This window comes from Parasteatoda tepidariorum, chromosome 8 (assembly GCF_982258835.1).
Source record: "Parasteatoda tepidariorum strain Cologne lab strain chromosome 8, Ptep-v5.0, whole genome shotgun sequence".
NCBI lineage: Eukaryota > Metazoa > Arthropoda > Arachnida > Araneae > Theridiidae > Parasteatoda > Parasteatoda tepidariorum.
The window spans coordinates 108,247,932-108,272,580 of NC_141762.1; the positions used below are offsets into that span (position 1 = coordinate 108,247,932).

Below are 24,649 nucleotides of genomic sequence, written 5' to 3' on the forward strand. Positions count from 1 at the left end.
GTTCTACTGGTCCTCAAGCTTCCCAATCATTCTTCCTCGAGTAAAGTCGTCTAAATGATTTCTTGAAGACATGTTTCACAAAACAAATCACTTGCACTTGCAGCGAATGTCTTTAACTACGGTGCTCTTCATCCTTTTATCACAGCTTTGACCTGCGCGCTCTGACCTACAAGGTTTACGTACACTTACATCACCTACAAAGTTTTATTTCTAAAATTTGCATACAAATAATCTTTCTACTGAATTACGTGCATATTATACTGCAATTTCATGGCTATCTTATACTTTGTTGGGGAGCTGTGACCGTAAAACCACTTGTTGCTTAAGTTTTGCGCACCAGTGTATTAGACAAGGTTTATTCTTAAAGGAAATCATAGAAACTTTTACTTTTATTTATCTCTCTATTATTATATTTTTTCTTATCTCTCTATTCTTCAGATTTCAGCTGTATTCTGCAATTTTAATTGAATAAAGGACTACTACTACTCTCTCTACTCAATTTTAATAGATACTAAGCAGAAATTTTCTGATGCAGTATTTTCCTTAAATAAAATTTGTGAAACTTTTTTAATTGAACTTTTCTCTTTTAAATATTTAACAATTAAAGAGGAAAATAAAGCAAGCTGCATTTGTTTATCTAGGAATTTATAAAATTTTTTAAAACAATTTAAAATTTATAATCTAAAATTTTTTAAGTGTTATCTTATATGAAATTCTTATCTAAGCAATACTTTTTTTAAATAAAAATGTAAACACTATTTATAAGACCTTTCGTTATCTTTCTAGGTTAAAATTGACAGTTATGCTTTTAAACAGACATTTTTATGAGGTCATTAAGTTGAAAATCCATTCTGGTTTAACCAAATTGTTATAAAAGCAAAATGCTCTGTCTTCTTTTTGTGTTAAGATTTGAAAAAAAAAAAAAAAAAACTAATATCAGAACTTGTTTTATGAAGACAAAAATATTTTTGTTTATTATTGACTTATATATTTATTTTTCTTATATAGATCAAAATCTTCCACTGATCGCTCAGAATCTAGACCGGAAAGCCAAAGACTTACACAAGGATTCATTATCTTCCCATCTTGAAACTCTGCATACTTTTCAATCTTGGTTTGACGGAAAATATCATCATTTTAATGAATTTAAGGTAAGTTTTTAAGTACCAATTCAAACACTAAAAAAGATTTATGATACACTTTTTAAATTAAAGGGTTCATTAACATTCTAAGTTGAAAAAACTTGCCTTTTCATGTTTTTATGCTTCCCTTAATTGGCTCATAAAATAGGTATGTAACTAAGAAAGGTGGCTTAACATGCATTCCCCAAAAATGCATGGTTATCGCTTACGCTCATCAACCGTAGCCTGTTGCAATCATTTACCATGCTGTAGTTGGTTAAAATGAATTATTTAATTAGTCTTCTCAATGTGCCTTAAATTTAAAGAGTTGCCCAGCTTTTGCAACCAGGTTCTCGATCTTCACCCTCTTTTTTTCACTGTTCTTAAGTGCTGAATGTTGTTTTATTCTATTTTTTATATCATGCTATTACGTGATTAAAACTTATTTTATGTAGGATGATGATTGAGTTATGAATGTTAAGATTCTTTCAATATACTCAGTTGCAGGGAACTTTTTCAGTTTTCTTCCTCTATAGCCCTCACATTACTAGCATAAATCTCCAGTGGTTGTCCCAATCTTGATTTAACTTCTAGTATAAAAGCACCCTGCCAAAATTTATCGAACCATTTTGCACAGTTTGTAATGTAGAATCACTGCTTAAATAAACAGCCAAATTGTTCTCGTGTGTAGTCACACATTTCTGAAATTCATCGAACATTGCATGTTGTAAATTAACCTTTTTATTGTCCATTTTTTGAACATTAATTTTCAATCCTGTAGAGGCAAAACACACTTTATCTTTCAAGTACTGGCAGCATAACAGCAAACAAAAAGTATCCACATCACCGAAATAAAATATACTCTAGCGCCACCTCTGAGAACCGCACAAAAACTTTTTAGGTGACCTTGCACGCACATACTAATAATAGATATTTATATCAGTGATGGGCATCATTCACGAAAATTTTATTCATGACTAAATTTATTCAGAATAAATTTATTCTGAATGATTATTCATATGAAAATTTAGACATTATTCATCATTCATGATACAAATGTATAAAAATTTTTGAAAAATGATTCATGAATAAACTCATTAGTCATGACTAATTTTTCTGAATAAAATTTTGAATAACCAGCGAAAAATGCAATCGATATGTCTTTGTCTATAACGAGATGCAAAGCATCGTTTGCTCTTAAACATCTTATTTTAGGAATTTAACTATAAAAGTAAGACAAATATGAATATTTATTTTTATGTTATTTTAACTTACTCCAGCGTAACATTCTTAGTTGTGCTAAAATGTAAGTTTATAACAGTTTAGTTACTTAAGTTCATTTTAAAATTTTGTTCTAAAATCTATAAAACACAATTTCTTGTAGATTTTGAAAGCAAACGATAATCTTATTTTAAGTTTTTAAATAAAATTTTAACTTAAAAAATTAAACGCTTTTTTACTATGTAACCATTTTTCAAAAGTATGCATTATGTTAGACAAAAGTAAATTTCCTCAAACATTATATAAATATACTTGAAAAGGATTAACGTTTTATTTGTAGTTGTCATAATCATAGTCAATTAGAGTATTCCATGCCCATTTTTGTTGACCAGTGAAATTATTCAGTTATTCGTGACTAATAAATAAAGGATACTGAATAAAGAATAATGAATGATTTATTCTTTATTCAAAATATTTCTGGCTAATGAATAAATCTTTATTCATTATTCAGATTTTGAATAATTATTCATCATTCTTTATTCATTATTCTGAATGACAAATGCCCATCTCTGATTTATGTATGTATATATACTAGAAGGTTCCACCCCCTGCTCGCAACCGCTCGCCAACCCCCGATAACTGCTATGCAATTACATTTTTGTTCGCTTCGTGAACAAAATTAAAATCGTTTTCCTGGAGATTAGCTGGCAATTTTTCTGTACCAACATCACATAGAGAGAATATGTTAGGATTGTAATATGTCAGAGGTCCTTGTTATCAGCATTATAAACTTATATTAAGCAATTTTACTACAAACAATAATATAAACTTATATAAAGCGAGGAAGCAATATTATTTAACAAATTACTATAGGAGATTAGAAGAAGATTAATCTCTGTATTCAAAGCATTTGTGGCAGAGCCCAACTCGGGTTGATTATATTTGAGGGTGCCCCTTGATTCTCGCCAAGTTGTAATTGCGGTTGATCACCAAACTGGGCGATGTTGAAGCCCAATCATGCTTCTGATTGATTTAGATTTTAGCATTATTTTTAAATGTTCAACTGTATATGTGATTTCAGAGGTCCGTTAGTTCTAAGTGGGATACCGGCTGGTAAGGTTACTTTTTCTTCTGGTCAATTAGATCAAAGGTATGTGGGCAGCCGTAAAAAGGGACTTTAGAAAAAAATGTCATCGTCAGTCCAGTACCACAGACGCAATTTTTGATTCGTATTTCGCTGAATTTATGTGGCGATGGAGGTACACAGATTCTATTCGTGATAAATTTGGACAGTATCTAACTGTTATTAGAGAATTCGGTGCACCTAAATCTGAAGATATTCAAGCTTAAAGAAGAAATGAGCTGTTTTTTTTTCCTTTTCTTTCTGTGCTTACTCCATTAATTTTTGTTTTGATTCGAAATGCATTTTCTTGGGTTTATTAATTTTGCTCATATCGGGTTCATTGCAATTTTATAAAGTTTTAGTTGATGTTTTGTTCAAATTTTCCAATGTTTTATTGAAATATCATTATATTTTGGCAGCCATTCCTGTTACCACGGTGTTTTGCGCAAACAGGAATGGCGCCAAACATAAGTCACCAATTTCGCCAAGGGGCACCCTCAAGTACATTTTTACCCCTACTAAGTCAAATCATTGTTGATCTTATAGATGCCAGGCACTTCCTATAGGGTGCTTCATCTCTCTTCCCCCCCAGTAATTTAAATTTTAAACTGAAAACAATTAAAACCTAATGAAAAAGAACTTCAAAATATGGCAAACAAATTAAAACATGTAATATTAATTAAGTTGATGCTGAATAATATTTCAAAAGCAAAACCCATTGCAAGTAGTTGCCCAACTAACTACAATACTGTCAACTGACAAAATATTTGAGTTTCAATCAGACAAAAAGCAAATTATATTATAAAAACATATGTAACCGAAATTCGACAAATTAAATTAAGCAATTTAATTTTTTGTCATATTGAATACTAATAAAAAAACAAATGTAAAATGAAATAATTATGTTATCAATGATCAATAAACATTTTTATCTGCAGGGATGAGATTTTTCCGCTTTTTAGCTGATTTCCGCTTTTTTTCACTTTTGTCTCTCGAATTTCTGCCTTTCTTATCAAAAACTCCGATTCTCTTAAAATTTCGCTTTTTTTTTAAAATAAATATTTCGCTTTTTCTGAAAATTCAGCCACTGAAATATAATAATTATTTTTATTTCCGATTTTCAAAGGTAAACAGAAAATTCAAACTACAAAGCTACCAACCCTTTCCGCATTTTTACTTATTTTAGCTATTTTCTCCGCTTTTACGCGCAGATGATATTTTCCGCATTTTTACCAGGCAGCCAGACAGCTCGTATTTTCGTAATTCAAACGACGCTGCTTCAGACAAGTCTTTTAGAAGTCGCAAGCCTGGAATCTGCTAATATCTCGATTCTTATTCACGCGATTTTAATATCAAGCATAGCTTTTCGTATTTACGTGATTTAAAAGTTGCATGTTGCGATTCTTATTTACGAGATTTAAAATCCGCTATCGTGATTTGTATTTACGCCTTTTTAAAAACCTATGTAGCGATTCGTATTCACAAGAGTTTAAAATCCAATGTCGTGATTCGCTCATGCGGTTATAATATCAAACATCGATTTTCGTCTCATACGTGCTTTAAAAATAAGGCATTGGGATTTGCATTCAAAATTATGCCTCATAATTCTTATTAATGCAATTTAAAATTTACGCATCATGATTCGTATTTACGCGATCTAAAAATTATGAATCGTGATTTGTATTTACGTGATTTAAAAATTTTATATCGCAGTTTGTATTTTGTCATTTTCAAAATCGTATATCTAGTTTCATACTCAGGTAATTTCAAAATCCATAATCGTGATTCATATTCACGCTATTTTAAAATCCAGGATTGCAATTTGCCTTCGCGCAATTTTAAGCTCAACTATTGCAATTCTTGTAAGAAGTAAATTTTTCTTGATTTAGTTACTCTAAAGGTGACTGTTTCTCTATCGACGATTATTAGTATACTAGGAGGCTCCGCCCCCTGCTCGCTAACGCTCGCCAACCCCCGAGAGTTGCTACGCAATCCTACGTGGTTCACGCCGTGAACCATGGCTAGCTGCGCTCGCTCGCCAATGAACACAATGTTCTAGCACAAAGACATAGTGTATTTTCACCAAAGACATAGTATTTTATCATCAAAGACACAGTATTGTACTTATGTAGAAGATTTCTATCAATGTTCTTATTGGCTTTTAAAAAGTATATTAGCTATTTAGATTGTACATGGTGAAAAAATCAAAACATTAGCTAAATAAAAAACATATTAGCAAAATAAATTATCAAATATTGCAGTTACTCACCTAAATCCAACTAAATGTGTATAATAAATTAGTTAATGCTAGAAATTCTGAAAGTTTTAGAAAATTTTTTTATTATTTAAAAATATAAACTTTAAACCCTAACTTTTCCTTGTGCGATAATAACCCTCAAAAAGTCTTTCATTTTCAAGAACACAAATTTTTTTTTATCGCCAAATGAAATATTTTTTGGTGATCAGTATTATTGAAATAAATTTCTATTGAAATTAACATTTGTGATAAAGTACATAACATTTTAGAACAAAATAAGGATGTTTTACATACAATAAATAAAAATGCATGGCTGTTAGCATTACCCGAAAAATACCACGTGGAGGTCGCTATGCTGCATTTCTAATCGGGGAGTTTTGATTTTGGCAGTTCCCCTTGCCTACTGCCAATAGAAGTTTTAATTAAATTTTTTCCAAAAAACATTTTTTTCTGCAAAGCTCTAAGAAATTAACACTAAGCATTTAGAATTTCTTTGAAAACACAATTATAGAAGGGCTGTCAAATGACTTAACTCTTGACAGGCCAACATAAAGTTGTCCATGACTAAAACCTTGTTTAGTCAATACTAAACTGACTTTCTCAAAAGTCTGACCTTGTGACTTATTTATAGTCATGGAGAAGGCCAGCCTAATTAATTCCTAATTGAGTTTAAATTAAATATTACCATGTTTTTAGGGCATGAATCTGAATTGAACAACCTGATATTGCTCACTCTGGTTATTGTTTCCGTTTTTAAAAGCGCTATATGTGGAGCCACTTCATGCGACATTTGCCATGTGACATTTTTAGCAGCAATTATTGGTCGATTTTCTAACGTTGCTATTCGGGGAGTTGTAATGAGGCTTTTTTTTGGTGCCGTGTAAGAGAAATATATATATAGATGTAGGTGTTACAACATCAGCGAAACTGGAATAGAATATATTTAAAACTTTTACTCTGGGCTTGCAAAGAAGAAAAAGTAGGATTTGTCACAAGATGTTTGAAGATGGGCTAACGACTAAATATAGCAAACATAAAAGATATAGCACTTAAAAAAAGATAAATTTTTTTTTGGAAAAAGAGTTAATTAACTCAGCATCAAAATTTAAAAAATAATGTTGCTGTTATTTATACTATAAAATGCAAAGTTCTTATCAAATGAAAAATAATTATCTAAACAGTTGCCGATTATTATGTAATTTTTCAAACTAAAATAGCAATTTTTGTATGTTAAGGAGTTACTATATATTTCTACTTCACAGTTGTTGATATGTTTCACAGGGTCAGATTATAATTTAAACATAGTGATTTTCCAATTGTAAAAGTTGTTCTTTTCAAAATAATTTAAAAAGTCATGTTACTGACATATTTGCTTTAAATCATGTAACAGTATTTATTAACAGAAATGGAATGTTAATGTATGTTTAATTTGCTAAACCAGACAGTTTCTCAAGTAATAATTGTCTCTTATGTGAACTGAAGAAAAATATAATTTCTAGCTTTATTTTTTCAATGGGTAATTTTTCTTTTTACTAAATGTTAAGTATTGATGTAATCATTTATATAATAGTAATAAATTAATACACAATTTTATGTCAACACATGGTTATTTATTATCTTAAACTGTCTGGAATTTATTGTTAACCGATTGCGCGTACGTAAAATTTACTTGCTTGGAAATTCAGCTTTTTTGCCTTTTGGCCAATCTCATCCCTGTATCTGAATTGTTATAAAAAAATAAGGTGAAAACAATAAAATTAAAAATTATTTACAATAGATATCTGAATACTCACAAAATCTAGCTATGTATATTTTTCATTGATTTTTTTTCACATCTTTTTGTATACCAATGATTTGCACTTTTATGCATTATTTAAGAAATATCTCAAACAACTATAAACTGTTAATTAATATTTCTGGCTGCACGATTTTTTGAAAGTAAGTAAAAAACAACTAAAAGTAGGGAAAAACGATGCTAAATTAAAAATTATTTACAAAACCTTCTTATATACAAATTTTTTTATCAATTTCTTTTCTATATTGTTCGTTTTCATTTAAACATCTTGACTCTTCATCATTTCCTTCCCGCCATTTCGCTGTCGCGTATTGTTATGTTCAGCCGTATGTCGCTGTTGATATCACCTAAGATATTCACGGCGATCCATTTTTTATAAAAGATATAAGTATTTTGAAGTAAACTCTGTTCAATATATTTAACACATTCAATACAAAATAAAAATCGCAACAAGATTTAACTGGTAAGTTTAGTTGTAACATTTCTGCAGACAGCATTTTTAAAAATTATTACCTTTTCACACACATGCGTTCTCAATTTTGATTGGCTGTTTTGTGCGTTACTAACCAGAAGTCTTCTGTGATTCGCTATGTGTAATCATTCCACTCTCTTCTTATGTATATATATATATAGATATAGATAGATAGATAGATATTATACAGGCCTTCTAACTACTATGTTTTGCAAAACTATGCTATAGAGTGGATGCAGTTGACAATTAGAAACTATGGCTTGTTTTGCTGACATTTTAAAAGCCTCTCCACTTTGAGAGTCTGAACAAAGTGACTTTCCAAATTAACTTTTGAATCATTTACATGTAGTGGTTTGGAAAATAATTTATAAAACATTTAACTTAGCTAAAGATCACCATCACTGATGGCCCCTTCTTTAGAGTATTTTTCTATTCCACTCTTTTGCAGTTCTCCAGTTCCTTACTTTAATTACAAAAAAGTTTCGTTCTAAGCAGCTTTGTTGTTATTCTTATCTGTGTCTTGACCTTTTATCATATTGTGCGGCACTGAAAATTTTCAAGGCAGTTCTGCTTGAGTACATCCTTGCTATCTCCTTCTGTTTATAAACACAAGTGGGCGACCTTTGTGCTAAAATACAAACTAAGGTAAACAACGTTAAAGAGCACAAAAATATTATTAAAAGCAATAATATTTTTAATAATATTTTGTGCTCTTTAACGTTCTTTACCTTAGTTTGTTCCTTCTGTTTAGTCTAATTAATTTTATCATATCATTTTCATACAACTTATATAATTCCTAGATGTATCTTTCTCTTCAGACAGCATTGTCTCCACCAAAAATAGTTCTGAGGATTCTTCTTTCAAATATCAAGGGAGCATTTTCAGCTTTTCTTGGGAGGATCCATATTTCGGAAGCATATGCGAAAACTTGCTTTATAAGTGTTATGTAAAGTTGTACTTTACATAACACTTATTTTATTTTGATTAAGTGGGATTTTAAGAGTCTTCTGAGTCCATAAATGCATTAAATAGCTGCTAAAATTATCTTTTCTATTTTCACTTTTACTTATATTTTGATAAATTACTTTCTGATTCTAAATTGGTGAATGGTATGCAGATTCAAATTTATGGGTTTCATTTTCAAAAATATTATTAGAATTACTGTCATTTGCCACAATTCATGTGTTTTGTTTTATCTTCATTGTTTATCAAATTCATTTTCTTAGCGACAGATTCCAGTGCTATGAAGGATTTCCTAAGTAGCAGATCTTGCATTGCAGTCTATATCTTCTGCATATGCCAATACATGTATTGTTCTATTAAAAAATTATCCCTTATATCAATAGTGGTACCTCTAATTACTTTTACACTTAATAAGTGTCATGCAAATGAAAGCTTATCTACCACTTTACCACTAGAGGAACAATTTCTTACAAATGTAACCTATCACAAGTTCAGCTCTGCATTTGTGTATATATATATATATATATATATATATATATATATATATATATATATATATATATATATATATATATATATATATATATATATATATATATATAATGAAACTGCTAAAATAAAATAAAAAAAATTCTTAGCAAAGGTAATATATTTACATTTTTATTAATTTTAATTAAAGTAATTTTAATCAGTAATAAGTACATAAATAATTTAAAAGATATAGTCAAACTATGGTTCATCGTTACTGCCACTTGTTCTCCCTATGTATTGTGTTTTAACAATATAATTAAATGCTACTCGTATAATCTTAACATTTAGATTGTTTTTAAAACCTGCAGATTCCTGTGTCTATTATGCAGAAATCCTACTGTCATTTTAAAAATATTGAAGTGTTTTCATTTTGAGAAGAAAAACAGTAACTTGTGATTTTAATGATGAAAAATAGAATGAGGATTTGTTACAGTTTGGAAAAAATGCCTTAAACATCGCATTTGATGTTTAAGCATCTCATTAGTGTGTCATTCATTTTTACATCTATTCTTAACAGGGATAAATTTAAAAAATAACGCTCGTTTAAAGTGCTCCAGTTTTTGTATTGAAAAAAAAAGAGTTTGTAGAAAGATTATTCTCTATAATATGATTATATGAGGGATTTATTCAGTGATCATTAGCTCATATTGCTTAAACACTTTTATTCTCTTATGCAACCAAAATTTATTTCTTTGATTCCACTATCTCATATCCCTCTGATTGTAATTTTATCAGTACTAGTTTATACCATGCAGCTGTAGTATTGGCTCTCTAGTGAAGTTGAAGGGTTATCCATCAGTAAAGCATATGCTTCTCAGTCAGCCAAATGTGTTATATTTATTCCCTGCCAATAAAAAAATTCATTTATATTTTTGCAACTATGAATTTTTGGAGGGGAATTAACTGCAAGCTTTTTTTAAAATTTGTATTTGCTCAGAGTTTTGGTTGCTTTTAATTATTTATGTCTGTAAGCATCTTAAATATTACTTGAACTCATTAAATATTTTATAGTTTTAACCAGACTATTAATAAAAATGTTTTTAAAGTAGAAGTAAATGATTATTTTAATTTAGAATGATCTTGTTATTAGAATGGAATGTGTTTGACTTTAGAAATTATTAATTTTAGATTGTTTTAATAAATCACATCATATTATTTAAGAAAATTTAAGGGCCAAATGAGAAATTAAAAATTTAATGTACCTACTGTGAAAATGAATCAAAAAATTTACCCATTAACCAGCTTCTATGTTTGCAAATTAACATTCAAATATCTTTGTATATTCATATGTTAGTTTGAAAATAGAATAAGTAATGTAAGTAAGTAGACATGTAAGTAAAAATTTAGCAGTTTTGAGAAATTGTGTTAAAAATGTTAGTTTTATTTATGCATGTAAGATTATTTTCAATAATTTTATTTATCTATACAACATTTCTCAGGCTCACTTTTCCCTTTGTTTTTAATACTACAGTGTGTTAAAAAAATTGACAATAGACATGATTATGAATTTTACAATAAAAATTCTAGTTAGAAATACATAATTTATGCTTCGAGGTTCACAATGCTAAGTCTGCACTTACATTAATGTTTGATTTTGTATCTGCAAGTGCAATCATTGAAATTAATAAGATCTAAAGCCATGGCTAATGAAACTTAGTTTTGATAAAGTTGTGATCAGAGAAACAGTTGTTTTTTTTTTTTTTTTTGAAGGGGGAGACTTGGACCTAGACCTCAAAATAGGAGAAGATGTTCGGAACAGAATAATCTGAATTGAGTTTTAGACCAGCCAGAGTCAATGATATGTGGGAAAACTCTCTAAAATTAAAAAGAATCCTATGCTTAAGACATTTAGAGAGAATGGATTACACCCAATTCACAAAAAAGTCTTTAATGATCAATGCCGAGGTAAAAAAAAAATGAGGAAGATAAATGGATAGATGAGGTTTAGATAAATACCAAAACATTTAACAATGAAGGCATAAGGCAGAGTACTTTGTTGTTGAACTGTTTAGGAGGTCGTGGTTTAACATGAACTGTCATACCAAAGATTAAGTGCTACTATTTATCTATAATTCTCTGGAATTTTAAAGACAGGTGCTGATAATCGAACTTTTTCTTCTAAAACGCTTTTTAAATCTTTTTCAAATATGTACTAAACTAATAACATTGAGTTTAACCGTATCATCTATATTAGAGTGTAATTTCTTACTGACTACTAGATAAGTCTTGAACATAAAAATATGAAAACTTGAAGAGATGGTATATGCATTTTAAATTATGTATAAGATCATGTGTGTTATGTGTACTAAATTTGCATGAAATAAATTCTTTTATGTCATTAATGCCTGGTGATAAATTATAATTGATAAAAATTATTTATTCAATAAATTTATATGTAATTTTTGTAGGACTATTGATCAGTGACATTTCTGTAAATTATTTACGAGGCAAAGATATGATAGTTCTTTGTTGTCTGATTAGTGAAATTGCTCTATCAGCTCATTGCAAAGTTTGACCTCAAAACTCTTCTCTTAAAACATGTTATGATGACCTCCTCAAACTATTACGAATCTATAGACAAGAAATACGAAGGTATTAACTCATTTTAGCTTTACGTTTGATAGGTTCTGTTTATTTTCTTTATAATGTCCATGATTGAGATTCCACTTTATATGTTGCTATTGGAATTGGTAATGAACCTAGTATGGACTCACAAGACGTGTCCCAAAATTTAAAGAAGTTTTAGTATACAGGTCATGAGTTATGTCTAAAGAAAAATCTAATTTCTCATGAGTATTCAAATATTGTGAAATTTTTAACAGCCTTTGACAAACTTTTTTTAAATATTCTTATTAGAAATGATCACATTTTTGCAACTTTTTTTACCCATTTCTAAACATCTATTTCCACCTATAATTAACAATTTTATGTACATGGCATTAAAAAGAAAATTTTGATTTTATTCTATTCTTTATAGTTCATTTTACCATACATTACACAGTTTCATTTAACAATTCTTAACTCTGAAAATTAATGAATATTAACTAGTGCTTAAGAAAATTCTTTTAATATAGTGTAAAACATTGAACTAGAAGTATTATGAAATAATTAGACCCTATACCTCCCCATTAAATCAGCAAGCAATTTTCAAAACTATTCTTGGGAAATTTTCAGACGCAATATAACAAAATATGACAATAGTCAAGCTCAAAATGTGCTCTTTACATATTTTTACTAGGCTGGATTTCATTTTAATTACTTTACCGATTGTACATATATATTTTTATGGCAAAAATCTGGGATTACTATTCATTTTGGCAAAAGAATTTATTAATATATTTTGCTAAGTTGAATGATTTTTATGGTATTTTTTTGTTCACTTAAAACATTGAATTCTTTTTTATAGACACATGCTGTTATAGACAACATGCTAAAACTTGTAAGAAATTGTTATTCATCAAAAAATTTCTATGCATTTTTTTTTAAAATGAGCTAATTTATATAGTAATGCTAAACTTCAAAATTTTTATTTACATTGAGAATTTTTTTGTAATTCAATAATTGTTTCTTATAAAAATAAAATGAAGTTAATCAAGTTTAATAATTTATCATCAGTTTTTTCTCAGGTTGTTGTTTTTTAGTTTCCGATATAAATAAAAATTAAACTTTAATATAAAAGGATATATTGAAATATGTTCTGTTACAGTAAGTCAAAAATTGAAAGTAATGACTGTCTTTAAATCTTGTGCTGATTGGTAAGCATTTGTAATCAAATATTATTGTTTCTAATGAGAAAATAAAGTCCACTTTGTTATATTTTTGTGGAATTACAATCAGTGTACAAAGTATCTTTTATTATTATAAATGTATCAAGTATTATATTATTATAAATATCAAAAAAATGTATTGTACAAATTTTGTTGCTTACATAGATTTTTAAGTGTGACTTTCCATTGTTATTTTTTGAATTAGATGTTTTGATTTTTAACCATTAATGAATCCATGACATAAAATATTAACTAATATTGAATGTCATTTTTTTTTCAAAAAAAAAAATTGAGCTTTGTAATCAGTTATTTTTATAACAGAAAGATTGGGCTTAATTTAACATTTTAAATTATTTCAAACTATATTAAAAATTTTCTTTCATTTTGAGAGTAAAACTAACTTCAAAAAGTTTGAAATGAAGCAAGAAAGGTATGATTATGTTAGTCTATAACATATGATAGTTAGATCATTTTAATTTGTTTGCAGAGAATTAATGTTAGGTTATTAAATATGAGATGTCTTTGTTAAAGCTTTTTTATAATGTCTTTTTTGTTATTAAACAGTTATTAAAAACTGTCTATTGTAAACCCTAAAGTACAGATAAAGCGCTCCCTCCCCTTTTTTTGACAAAAATTGCGATATGTAAAGGGGAGTGTATAAAAAGCACTGAAGAAAATACAAAATGTCGTTTTACGGAAACTACTATATTTGATTGGGCGTAATTAAATATGAAAATTGTAAACAAAATAAAGTAAAAATGATTATAGCAAAATGAAGTGAATATAAGTTTTAATTAGTAAATCTAATTTACCTTCTACTGTAATCCTTTATTTTTAATGAGAGTATGATTGCAGCACATGCAAATAGGTAAAAAAAATAAAAACTCAGCAAGAAAAAAAAAAAAAATATGAACTTGAAACTATTTTAAAAAATATATATAATTTATCTATTCACATACATCAGAATTCAAAAATCTATCGAAAGAAAGATCATCCAAAATAAGGTTGATGCATTCAGTTCATTAGTAATATTATTGTCTATAGATCTGTCATTAACTCCTTCTAATTGGAAATGAAAGAGCCCATTTTCGCGTCCATCTAATGAGTTGAAAATACTGCAACAGTTAAATTAGTTTCAGATCATTTCTTAGGCTTCAAATGGCCAGCACAAAACCAATTACAACTTGCCAAGTTGACCTTTTTAGATTTCTGTCTTGTTTATTCCTAATGAAGAGCACCCATTCTCTTCTTAATGTACTTTTAAAGGGTGCCATCCACTAAACATCTATTGGCTGCAGAAGGCTCTCGCACCCGCCCAGAATTAAAACTACATCTGTGCCCAGACTTTTTAATTTTTCAGGGAGACTAGAGGTTCTATGGATTGAGGCCTGATCCAAGATAATTAACCTCTTTATTTCGACCCCAAATCCTTATCAACCAACTTTTCATAAGGTTGGCGATCATCCATCCCTTGACAAAGCAGGTAACCTTAATAATGTTGTGTCATATTTTTAGGCAATTATTCTAGGAAAGGATCTCCATATCTCATCCATTCAATTCCACCCCTTTTCTACTCTAGTTACTGATACTGATTGACAATCAGTATGTGTGTGAAACTATAGGGGGCGATTTCTCCTGTCCTGGTATTTTATCTGTATTTTATGGTAATTTCCTATAGAATGATATAAGTTCTATTCACATGAAAAGTTAAGAAACACGTTTCTATTGGGATTTTTACACATAAAATCTTTGGAATCTTTTTTTAATTTTAACATCTAGCATACAAAAATGTAATCTGGCTTGATATTGATTTGTATTTTTTCTTCTTTATCGATCATTTACTGGCATCATAAATTTACTTTTACAAGTGTCTTCATCTTTTGATCCAACCTGTTCTTTGCCTATCGCGGATTGTGGATTGCCTTTGTTATTATCTCATCATTGCACCATATTCCTTCAGTACCTTTTCCTTCGTATTTTCATGTTTTATACCATCTTTTACTCCCTCTTAATAAATTCTCTGACGAAATGCAACTTCACTTTGAAAGAAGTCCTAATGAGCCTGATGTAATAAAGGACCTCATAACAGCTTCTAAGAAAAGGTCAGCTTCTTCTTGCTCTATTTTTAACATAAGATAGAGTACCATAAATTCAGAGGAATTTGAAAATTGATAAACATTTACAACCCCATATCACTAATCAAATCTTATGAATGCTTTCAATGTTGCAGAATGGTTCTTTACTTTTCTGTTGCCAAATTACATCTCTTTGTAAAAATAGGATATACTATATAGAAGACTTCCATAATTTAAAAACCTCCAAAATCTGTGAATTTTTTCTACCTAGAGTGGAGGAAAAATTAGCTAAAGCAATTTTAAATTAGAGGCAAGATGCGAAAAATTTCATGCCATAATTTTATTGTGTTGAAGAAATTAAAGATAAAAACCATGTGAATTAGCAGTGAAAACATTGCAAATTAAACGTATTAAGAAGTGATTACTCAAATGTGTGTCTCATAATTCTAATAAACTATTAAAAACCTGAGGATTTTATGAAATTTGTAACAATTGCTGCAACAAAAAAACAATCCATAAGACTGCACAAGTTATGATAAAATCATAATAAAAGGAGTACTTTGTTGAAAAGTGTACTTAAATACATAATTTGAATTAATCTGTATTATTAATGTTGTATTGAAAGTATTTAGATTTGTAAAATTATTTGGAAATCCATAACAATAACTGCTGGTTAAAATATAAAAAATCACACATACTTATGATGAAATCTAGTATGCCAAAAAGGGATTATTTGAATGCCCTATTTGAAATTCGTGTGTTTTCATGATATTCTACAAAAATATAACTGTCTAAGAACAGAAGGAAAATATAATGTAAATTTAAGCAAATCGTAAACTTAAAAAATATTACTTGAAATTCATAAGTCATAATATAATATTAAAATAATGAAATTTTAAAAAGGCTGCAAAAATTTGTAAAATTATTGTCAAAACAAAGAGTAAAAATTCCCTAAGTTTACGATGGAATCAAACACACATGTTTTATAATTTTGAGCTTTTAACTTTGGCATTTCTATTTGCTTAAAAATAATGTATTAAAAATCTGCAATATTCTGGAATACAGAATTTCCAAGCTGTCCTACTTTTTGATGCTTGTAATAAAATTTTGATTGCAAAGAGGCTCAGATCTATGATTCCTCCTTCTTATAAAAAGAGCTTCTTCTCATTGGGAAAGACTATTAAAGAGAAACCTGAAAATAAACTCGAAACATCTGAACAAAAGTAATGAAAAAAATATTTTTATTGTTAATTTCAAATCCTATGCAATATTTTATTTATTGTTTTATTTTGCTTAAGCTACCTTGAAAGATAACCTTAGATATTTCGTAAATACAAAAAATATACACTTAAGTAGAGTTATCTCTAGACATTGTATAGCTTGTGCAAAATATTTTAAATATTCTCTTCCTGTATATTCAGCCATACATGCATTTTAAAGCAAAATTATTGATTGTAAGTGGACAAAATAAATTTTAAATGCAGCATGCTTGATTATTTTCATTTTGAATATGAATTTAAAATTTTTTTGCCTTCTAATAGTTTCATTCTTAATTTAAATTGTAGCAAATCATAATAATTTAAATTGTAGCAATTCATTGAAAACTTTTGAGTCATTTGATACTCTGCATGTATATTAAATTATTAAAATGTGGGATTATAAGATATTTATAGTAGCAAAATGTTCTGAGAATTGTGACATGTCTGCGTTAAACTAAGCATGAGAAATGTCATTTCAAACCATATTACATTTCATGTTATCTAGGATTTTCTTTCAAATATGTTCACATTGAAGCATGCATGCATATATACAGGGTTATTCATAATTCCCTCCGGGGTTTCAAAGTGTTGTAGTAAAAAAACGAAGATATATATATATATATATATATATATATATATATATATATATATATATATATATATATATATATATATATATATATATATATATATATCAGACACATCACCTAGGTAGAATATTTGTTAAAAATTTAATACAAAAAGAGTAGCAGCTGAACTTGAGTTGTTTTCACCTATTTAGTTGTTTGTACTTATTCATTTAGGTACCATGAATTTAAAATTTAATATTAAATTAATTCGTTTGAAATTTATTACTTGCAAAAATTGCAGCAAATGCTTATGATTCTATACAGTAATTTTAGTTATTTATTTATAGGTTTTATATGCTTTGGATGAATTACAGAAGCCTGTATTAAATGGAGAAGGCATTACCCTTATATCCAAGAATTGTTTTGTTGCTCTCTTACTGCTTTGCTTTCAACATGGCATTTATTTGATTTTATTGCTCAAATTCTTGGATTTTTACACCACCAAACGATGCACCATTGATGTTCTATATGTACCATCATTCTGTGAGGTATATTCATTAGGAGTCGCAAATTTTATGTTGAAATACATATGATATCAAAATTAGTCGAATTAATAGTATAATAAGGGATGTGAAATCATCAAAACCAGTTTGATTGCCTGATGAAAATTTAAAATATTTCTAGTAATGGATTTTCAATTCCTCTGTTTTTTATAATATGGGATTTGATTAAATAAAGATTGTAAACATTTTGTCCTCTCTTTGCCCCCTCATGTTAATTCTAAACAACCTAATTGTTTGCCTTTCATACTTTTGTTTTCTATTCTCTAACTTTTTATTTGAATCTTACTCTTTAAGAGGATACCATACCGTGGAACAAATTTTTCATCGCAAATTCTTTTTCTCCTTTAATTTAAAAGAAAAGAAAAAGTTCAGGCAAACCTAGAGTAAACCATGAAGTTTCAAATACTAAAAAAAAAAGGTTTTTAAATATACAAATGAAAATAAATTGTGAGATGATAACTTAGGATTACACAACGAAGAAAGTTCTCTTCGAAAAATTTGTTTGCGTTTTAATATTTTGAGGTATTTTCTTTTCTTTCAGCAATTGAAACTTCATGACTTATTGCTTCAACTTTTTCTTTTCTTTTAAATTAGTAATGCAGGAGAAAGAAAATTTGAGACGGAAATTTTTTAATTCTGTAAAAATTTAGACAAAATCTTCTAAAAACCATCAAAAGAATTTTAAAATGAAAAATAACGGTCTTAATTTTTAATTGCACGTTTTACACCAACAAAATACTAACATTTACGCTTTATAAAAGTAAAATAATAAAAATAAATGAGTGATTTATGAATGAAATACAATCTAAATATATAGATAGAGGCAAATAAGATTTTGTAACATTTTGAAAAAATTTGATTACAAGACAAAAAAGACTTATTAAAGTTGATTATACTCTGATTATAGAAATTTGAAAAATTCTGTTCTTTGCCAACACGATATTTAAAATTGCAAGGTTCAATGCAAAATTTACATTACGGTCGAACCCCGGTTTACCGAATTTCGCGATTTAACGAATTTTATGAAGTAGATTTATAGGAAACAATGAATAGAGACTCAGACACACAAGTCGATGATAATGGATCTCTAGTGAAAACTGTTACTTTTTCTGATGCTTTGCTCTTCGTGACGTTGGTAAAATAAAAAACATTTTAAAGTAAAAAAAAAATCAAGGAAATTAGCAAACCTTACTCACGAATTGTATTAAGATTTCAAATTAAGCAGAGCGTAATCATAAGTTGTATTTTAAGTACATGTATAAAAAGTGTAAGACTTCTATTTATTTTGCATAGTTGTTGATTACAGATGTTTGGATATTCCATAATTTTTATTTTATTTTGCCTTGATATTATGAATTATCCTCGATTTAGCGAGTTTCAGGGCCCACAGAGCTTTTTTCCAACTACTTTGGAAGTTTGTTCATGTTGGTATTCCCCACAATTTACCACTAAATTATTACTCTTAGAATTTTATTTACACATATTTTTTAGATTTTCAATAAACTTGCCATTTAGTAGAAGTTTTATGGCTAAATTGATACGGTTTTAAATAGCTCTAACACATGATATTTGATACTTTAAACTCGAGTGCGAGTTAGATGAGATTTTCATAAAACCTTTAACTGCCATTGTATTTGATCAAACTCAAAAGAAAAATATTTTAATAATTTGTAGTAACTATTTCACCTCGACTAATTATTACGACTAAGAATGATAAAATGTAGTATGAATATTGGGTAATTGCATTGCACAATTAAAGAAATGTTTATTTTCCCCAAACACGTCAATGTCAACTGCTAATTATTGAAACTCTTTCCTAAGTTTTACTTTCTGATGGGAACTTCTCCAAGTCAATTACTCATTGATATAATAATTTTCTTAATAGAGGTAAAAGCTCTAAATTTAGCTAACAGTTTTTTAATCGTTGTTATTCATGAATAGCAAGAAGCACTTTTTATTGTATTACGATAGATTTTCTACTTGACTCTTTTTTTAACTCAACGATTTTATATCAATATTTTAAATACAGTCGGACCTCTAACGAAGTCGCTAAATCCCGATACATAGTCCAACTACGGCACGTCCGCGACTGTAGTGCCGCTTTGCGGTGCCCCAAAATGACAGACTCTACACTGCTTAAGTACGACACACACCACACACGCCAGTGCCTTTACTCTTTAGTTCGGCTTCAGTGCTAATTAGTGACCAAAAAAGGCGGACAATCTATGGTCCTACTGCGGCACGTGCGCGGCTGCAGTGCCGCGTTGCGGTGCCCCAAAATGGCAGAATCAACACTGCCCTACTACGACACGCTTGTGCCATTACTCCTCAGTTGAGCTTTCGCACTAATCCGTGGCCAAAGATGGCGGACACTCCCCTGGCCCCACAGCGGCACGTGCGTGGCTGTAGTGCAGCGTTGCGTTGGCCCAAAATGGCGGACACTACACTGCCCTACTAGACCCTACCAAAGACCTAAGTTCTCAGTTGCGCTTCCGCTCTAATCAGTGGCCAAAGATGGCGGACCCTCCATGGCCCTGCACGTGCGCGGCTTTATTGTCCCTTAGCGGTGGCCCAAAATGTCGGACTCTACACTACCTTACTACGACTAGCCAGTACCTTTACTCCTCAGTTCGACTTCCGCTATAATCCGTGACCAAAGATGGCGAACACTCCCCGGCCCTATTGCGGCACGTGCTCGGCTATAGTGCCGCGTTGCGGTGAGCAAAATGGCAGGAAACTACATTGCCTTACTACTACATGCCAGAGCCTATACTCCTCAGTTCGGCTTCCGCTCTAATCAGTGGCCAAAGAAGGCGGATAGTTTATAGCCCTACTGCGGCACGTGCTTGGCTGTAGTGCCGCGTTGCGGTGACCAAAATGGCAAGAATATACACTGCCCTATTACTACAGGCCAGTGCCTTAACTCCTCAGTTCGGCTTCCGCTCTAATCAGTGGCCAAAGATGGCGGCCCCTCCATGGCCCTACTGCGGCACGTGTGCGGCTTTATTGCCGCGTTGCGGTAGCCCAAAATATCGGACTCTACACTGCCCTACTTCGACACGTCAGCGCCTTTACTCCTTAGTTCGACTTCCGCTCCAATCAGTGGCCAAAGATGGCGGGCACTCCGTAGTCCTACTGCGGCACGCCCGCGACTGTTGTGCCGCATTGCGGTGCCCCAAAATGTCAGACTCTTCACTGCTTAACTACGACACACACGCAAGTGCCTTTACTCCTTAGTTCGGCTTCAGCTCTAATCAGTGGCCAAAGAAGGCGGACACTCTATGGCCCTACTGCGACACATGTGCGGCTGTAGTGCCGCGTTGTGGTGGCCCAACGTGTCGGACTCTACACTGCCCAGCTACGACACGCCAAAGCCTTTACTCCTCAGAAGGGTATCAGCTCTAATAAGTGGCCAAAGAAGACGGACACTCTATGGCCCAAATGCGGCTCGTGCGCGGCTGTAGTGCCGCGTTGCAGTGCCCCAAAATGGCAGACTCTGCACTGCCCTTCTACGACACGCATGTGCCTTTACTCGTCAGTTGAGCTTCCGCTCTAATCCGTGGCCAAAGATGGCGGACACTCCACGGCCCTACTGCGGCACGTACGTGGCGTAAGTGCCGTGTAGCGGTGGCCAAAATGGAGGAAACTACACTGCCCTACTACGACACGCCAGTGCCTTTACTCCTCAGTTCGGCTTCCGCTCTAATTAGTGGAAAAAGATGGAGGGCACTCCATCGCCGTTCTGCGGCACGTACGCAGCTGTAGTGCCGCGTTGCGGTGGTCCAACATGTCGGACTCTACACTGCCCGACTACGACACGCCAATGCCTTTACTCCTCAGCTGGGCTTCAGCTCTACTTAGTGGCCAAAGAAGACGGACACTCTATGGCCCAACTGCGTCTCGTACGTAGCTGTAGTGCCACGTTGCGGTGACCCAGAATGGCGGAATCTACACTGCCCTTCTACAACACGCATGTGCCTTTACTCCTCAGTTGAGCTTCCGCTCTAATCCGTGGCCACAGATGGCGGACACTCCACGGCCCTACGGTGGCACGTGCGTGGCTGTAGTGCCGCGTTGTGGTGTCCCAAAATGGTGAACACTACACTGCCATACTAGACCCTACCAAAGACTTTAGTTCTCAGTTGCGCTTCTGCTCTAATCAGTAGCCAAAGATGGCGGACACTCCTTGGCCCTACTGCGGCACGTGCTCGGCTCTAGTGCCGCGTAGCGGTGACCAAAATGGCAGGAAACTACACTGCCCTACTACTTCACAAATGCGCCTTTACTCCTCAGTTGAGCTTCCGCTCTAATCCGTGGCCAAAGATGGCGGACACTCCATGGCCCTACTGCGGCACTTCCGCGGCTGTAGTAACGCGTTGCGGTAACCAAAATGGCGGACTCTTCACTGCCCTACTACGACACGCCAGAGCCTTTACTCCTCAGATGAACTTCCGCTCTAATCAGTGGCCAAAGATGGCGGACACTCCACGGCCCTACTGCGGCGCGTGCACGGCTGTAGTGTCCCGTTGCGGTGGCCCAAAATGGCCGGAATCTACACTGCCCTACTACTACAGGCCAGTGCCTTTCGGCTTCCGCTCTAATCCGTGGCCACAGATGGCGGACACTCCACGGCCTTACGGTGGCACGTGCGTGGCTGTAGAGCCGCGTCGTGGTGGTGGCCCAAAATGGTGAACACTACACTGCCATACTTGACCCTACCAAAGACTTTAGTTCTCAGTTGCGCTTCCGCTCTAATCAGTAGCCAAAGATGGCTGACACTCCTTGGCCCTACTGCGGCACGTGCTTGTCTGTAGTGCCGCGCTGCGGTGACCAAAATGGCAGGAAACTGCACTGCCCTACTACTTCACACCTGTCCAATTACTCCTCAGTTCGGATTCCGCTCTAATCAGTGGCCAAAGATGGCGGACTGTCTATAGTCCTACTGCGGCACGTCCGCGGCTGTAGTGCCGTTTTGCGGTGCCCCAAAATGGCAAGAAAATACACTGCCCTACTACTTCACAAATGCGCCTTTACTCCTCAGTTGAGCTTCCGCTCTAATCCGTGGTGAAAGATGGCGGACACTCCATGACCCTACTGCGGCACTTCCGCGGCTGTAGTGCCGCGTTGCCGTGACCAAAATGGCAGGAAACTACACTGCCCTACTACTTCACAAATGCGCCTTTACTTCTCAGATGAGCTTCCGCTCTAATCCGTAGTCAAAGATGGCGGACACTCCATGGCCCTGCTGCGTCACGTCCGCAGCTGTAGTGCCGCGTTGCGGTGCCCCAAAATAGCGGACTCTTCACTGCCCTACTACGACACGCCAGAGCCTTTACTCCTCAGATGAGCTTCCACTCTAATCAGTGGCCAAAGTTGGCGGACACTCCACGGCCCTATGGTGGCACGTGCGTGGCTGTAGTGCCGCGTCGTGATGGCCAAAAATGGTGAACACTACACTGCCATTCTAGACCCTACCAAAGACTTAAGTTCTCAGCCAACACGCCAGAGCCTTTATTCCTCAGATGAGCTTCCGCTCTAATCAGTGGCCAAAGATGGCGGACACTCCACGGCCCTATGGTGGCACGTGCGTGGCTGTAGTGCCGCGTCGTGGTGGCCCAAAATGGTGAACACTACACTGCCATTCTAGATCCTACCAAAGACTTTAGTTCTCAGTTGCGCTTCCGCTCTAATCAGTAGCCAAAGATGGCGGACACTCCACGGCCCTACTGCGGCGCGTGCACGGCTGTAGTGTCGCGTTGCGGTGAGCAAAATGGCAGGAAACTACATTGCCCTACTACTACACGCCAGAGCCTTTACTCCTCAGATGAGCTTCCGCTCTAATCAGTGGCCAAAGATGGCGGACACTCCACGGCCCTACTGCGGCACGTGCACGGCTGTAGTGTCGCGTTGCGGTGGCCCAAATTGGCCGGAATCTACACTGTCCTACTACTACAGGCCAGTGCCTTTGCTCCTCAGTTCGGCTTCCGCTCTAATCAGTGGCCAAAGAAGGTGGACACTATGGCCCAACTGCGTCTCGTGCGTGGCTGTAGTGCCACGTTGCGGTGCCCCCAAATGGCGGAATCTACACTGCCTTTCTACAACATGAATGTGCCTTTACTCCTCAGTTGAGCTTCCGCTCTAATCCGTGGCCACAGATGGCGGACACTCCACGGCCCTACGGTGGCACGTGCGTGGCTGTAGTGCCGCGTCGTGGTGTCCCAAAATGGTGAACACTACACTGCCATACTAGACCTTACCAAAGACTTTAGTTCTCAGTTGCGCTTCCGCTCTAATCAGTAGCCAAAGATGGCGGACACTCCTTGGCCCTACTGCGGCACGTGCTCGGCTCTAGTGCCGCGTTGCGGTGACCAAAATGGCAGGAAACTAAACTGCCCTACTACTTCACAAATGCGCCTTTACTCCTCAGTTGAGCTTCCGCTCTAATCCGTAATCAAAGATGGCGGACCCTACTGCAGCACTTCCGCGGCTGTAGTGCCACGTTGCGGTGACCAAAATGGCAGGAAACTACACTGCCCTACTACTTCACAAATGCGCCTTTACTCCTCAGATGAGCTTCCTCTCTAATCCGTGGCCAAAGATGGCGGACACACCATATCCCTACTGCGGCATTTCCATCGCCGTTCTGCGCCACGTACGCGGCTGTAGTGCCGCGTTGCGGTGGTCCAACATGTCGGACTGTACACTCCCCGACTACGACACGCCAATGCCTTTACTCCTCAGCTGGGCTTCAGCTCTACTTAGTAGCCAAAGAAGGCGGACACTCTATGGCCCAACTGCGTCTCTTGCGTGGCTGTAGTGCCACGTAGCGGTGCCCTAAAATGGCGGAATCTACACTGCCCTTCTACAACACGCATGTGCCTTTACTCCTCAGTTGATCTTCCGCTCTAATCCGTGGCCACAGATGGCGGACAC

The 24,649-nt window shown here is 33.7% G+C and overlaps 1 protein-coding gene across 11 annotated transcripts in view; it reads left to right on the plus strand.

The window, feature by feature from the left end:
* LOC147806664 (STAM-binding protein-like) overlaps nucleotides 1-17,904 on the plus strand; it is a 42,933-nt gene extending 25,029 nt beyond the window's left edge. For 4 of the 11 annotated variants that reach the window (XM_087149283.1, XM_087149284.1, XM_087149285.1 and 1 more), the window contains one exon: nucleotides 1,009-1,069. Coding sequence is in view for 8 of the 11 variants with exons in the window: in XM_087149286.1 (XP_087005412.1) it covers nucleotides 1,009-1,026 (18 nt within the window). In the remaining 3 variants the exon portion in view is untranslated. The other 7 variants (XM_087149278.1, XM_087149279.1, XM_087149280.1 and 4 more) reach the window with 6 other exon arrangements.
* Nucleotides 17,905-24,649: the final 6,745 nt, after the last annotated feature.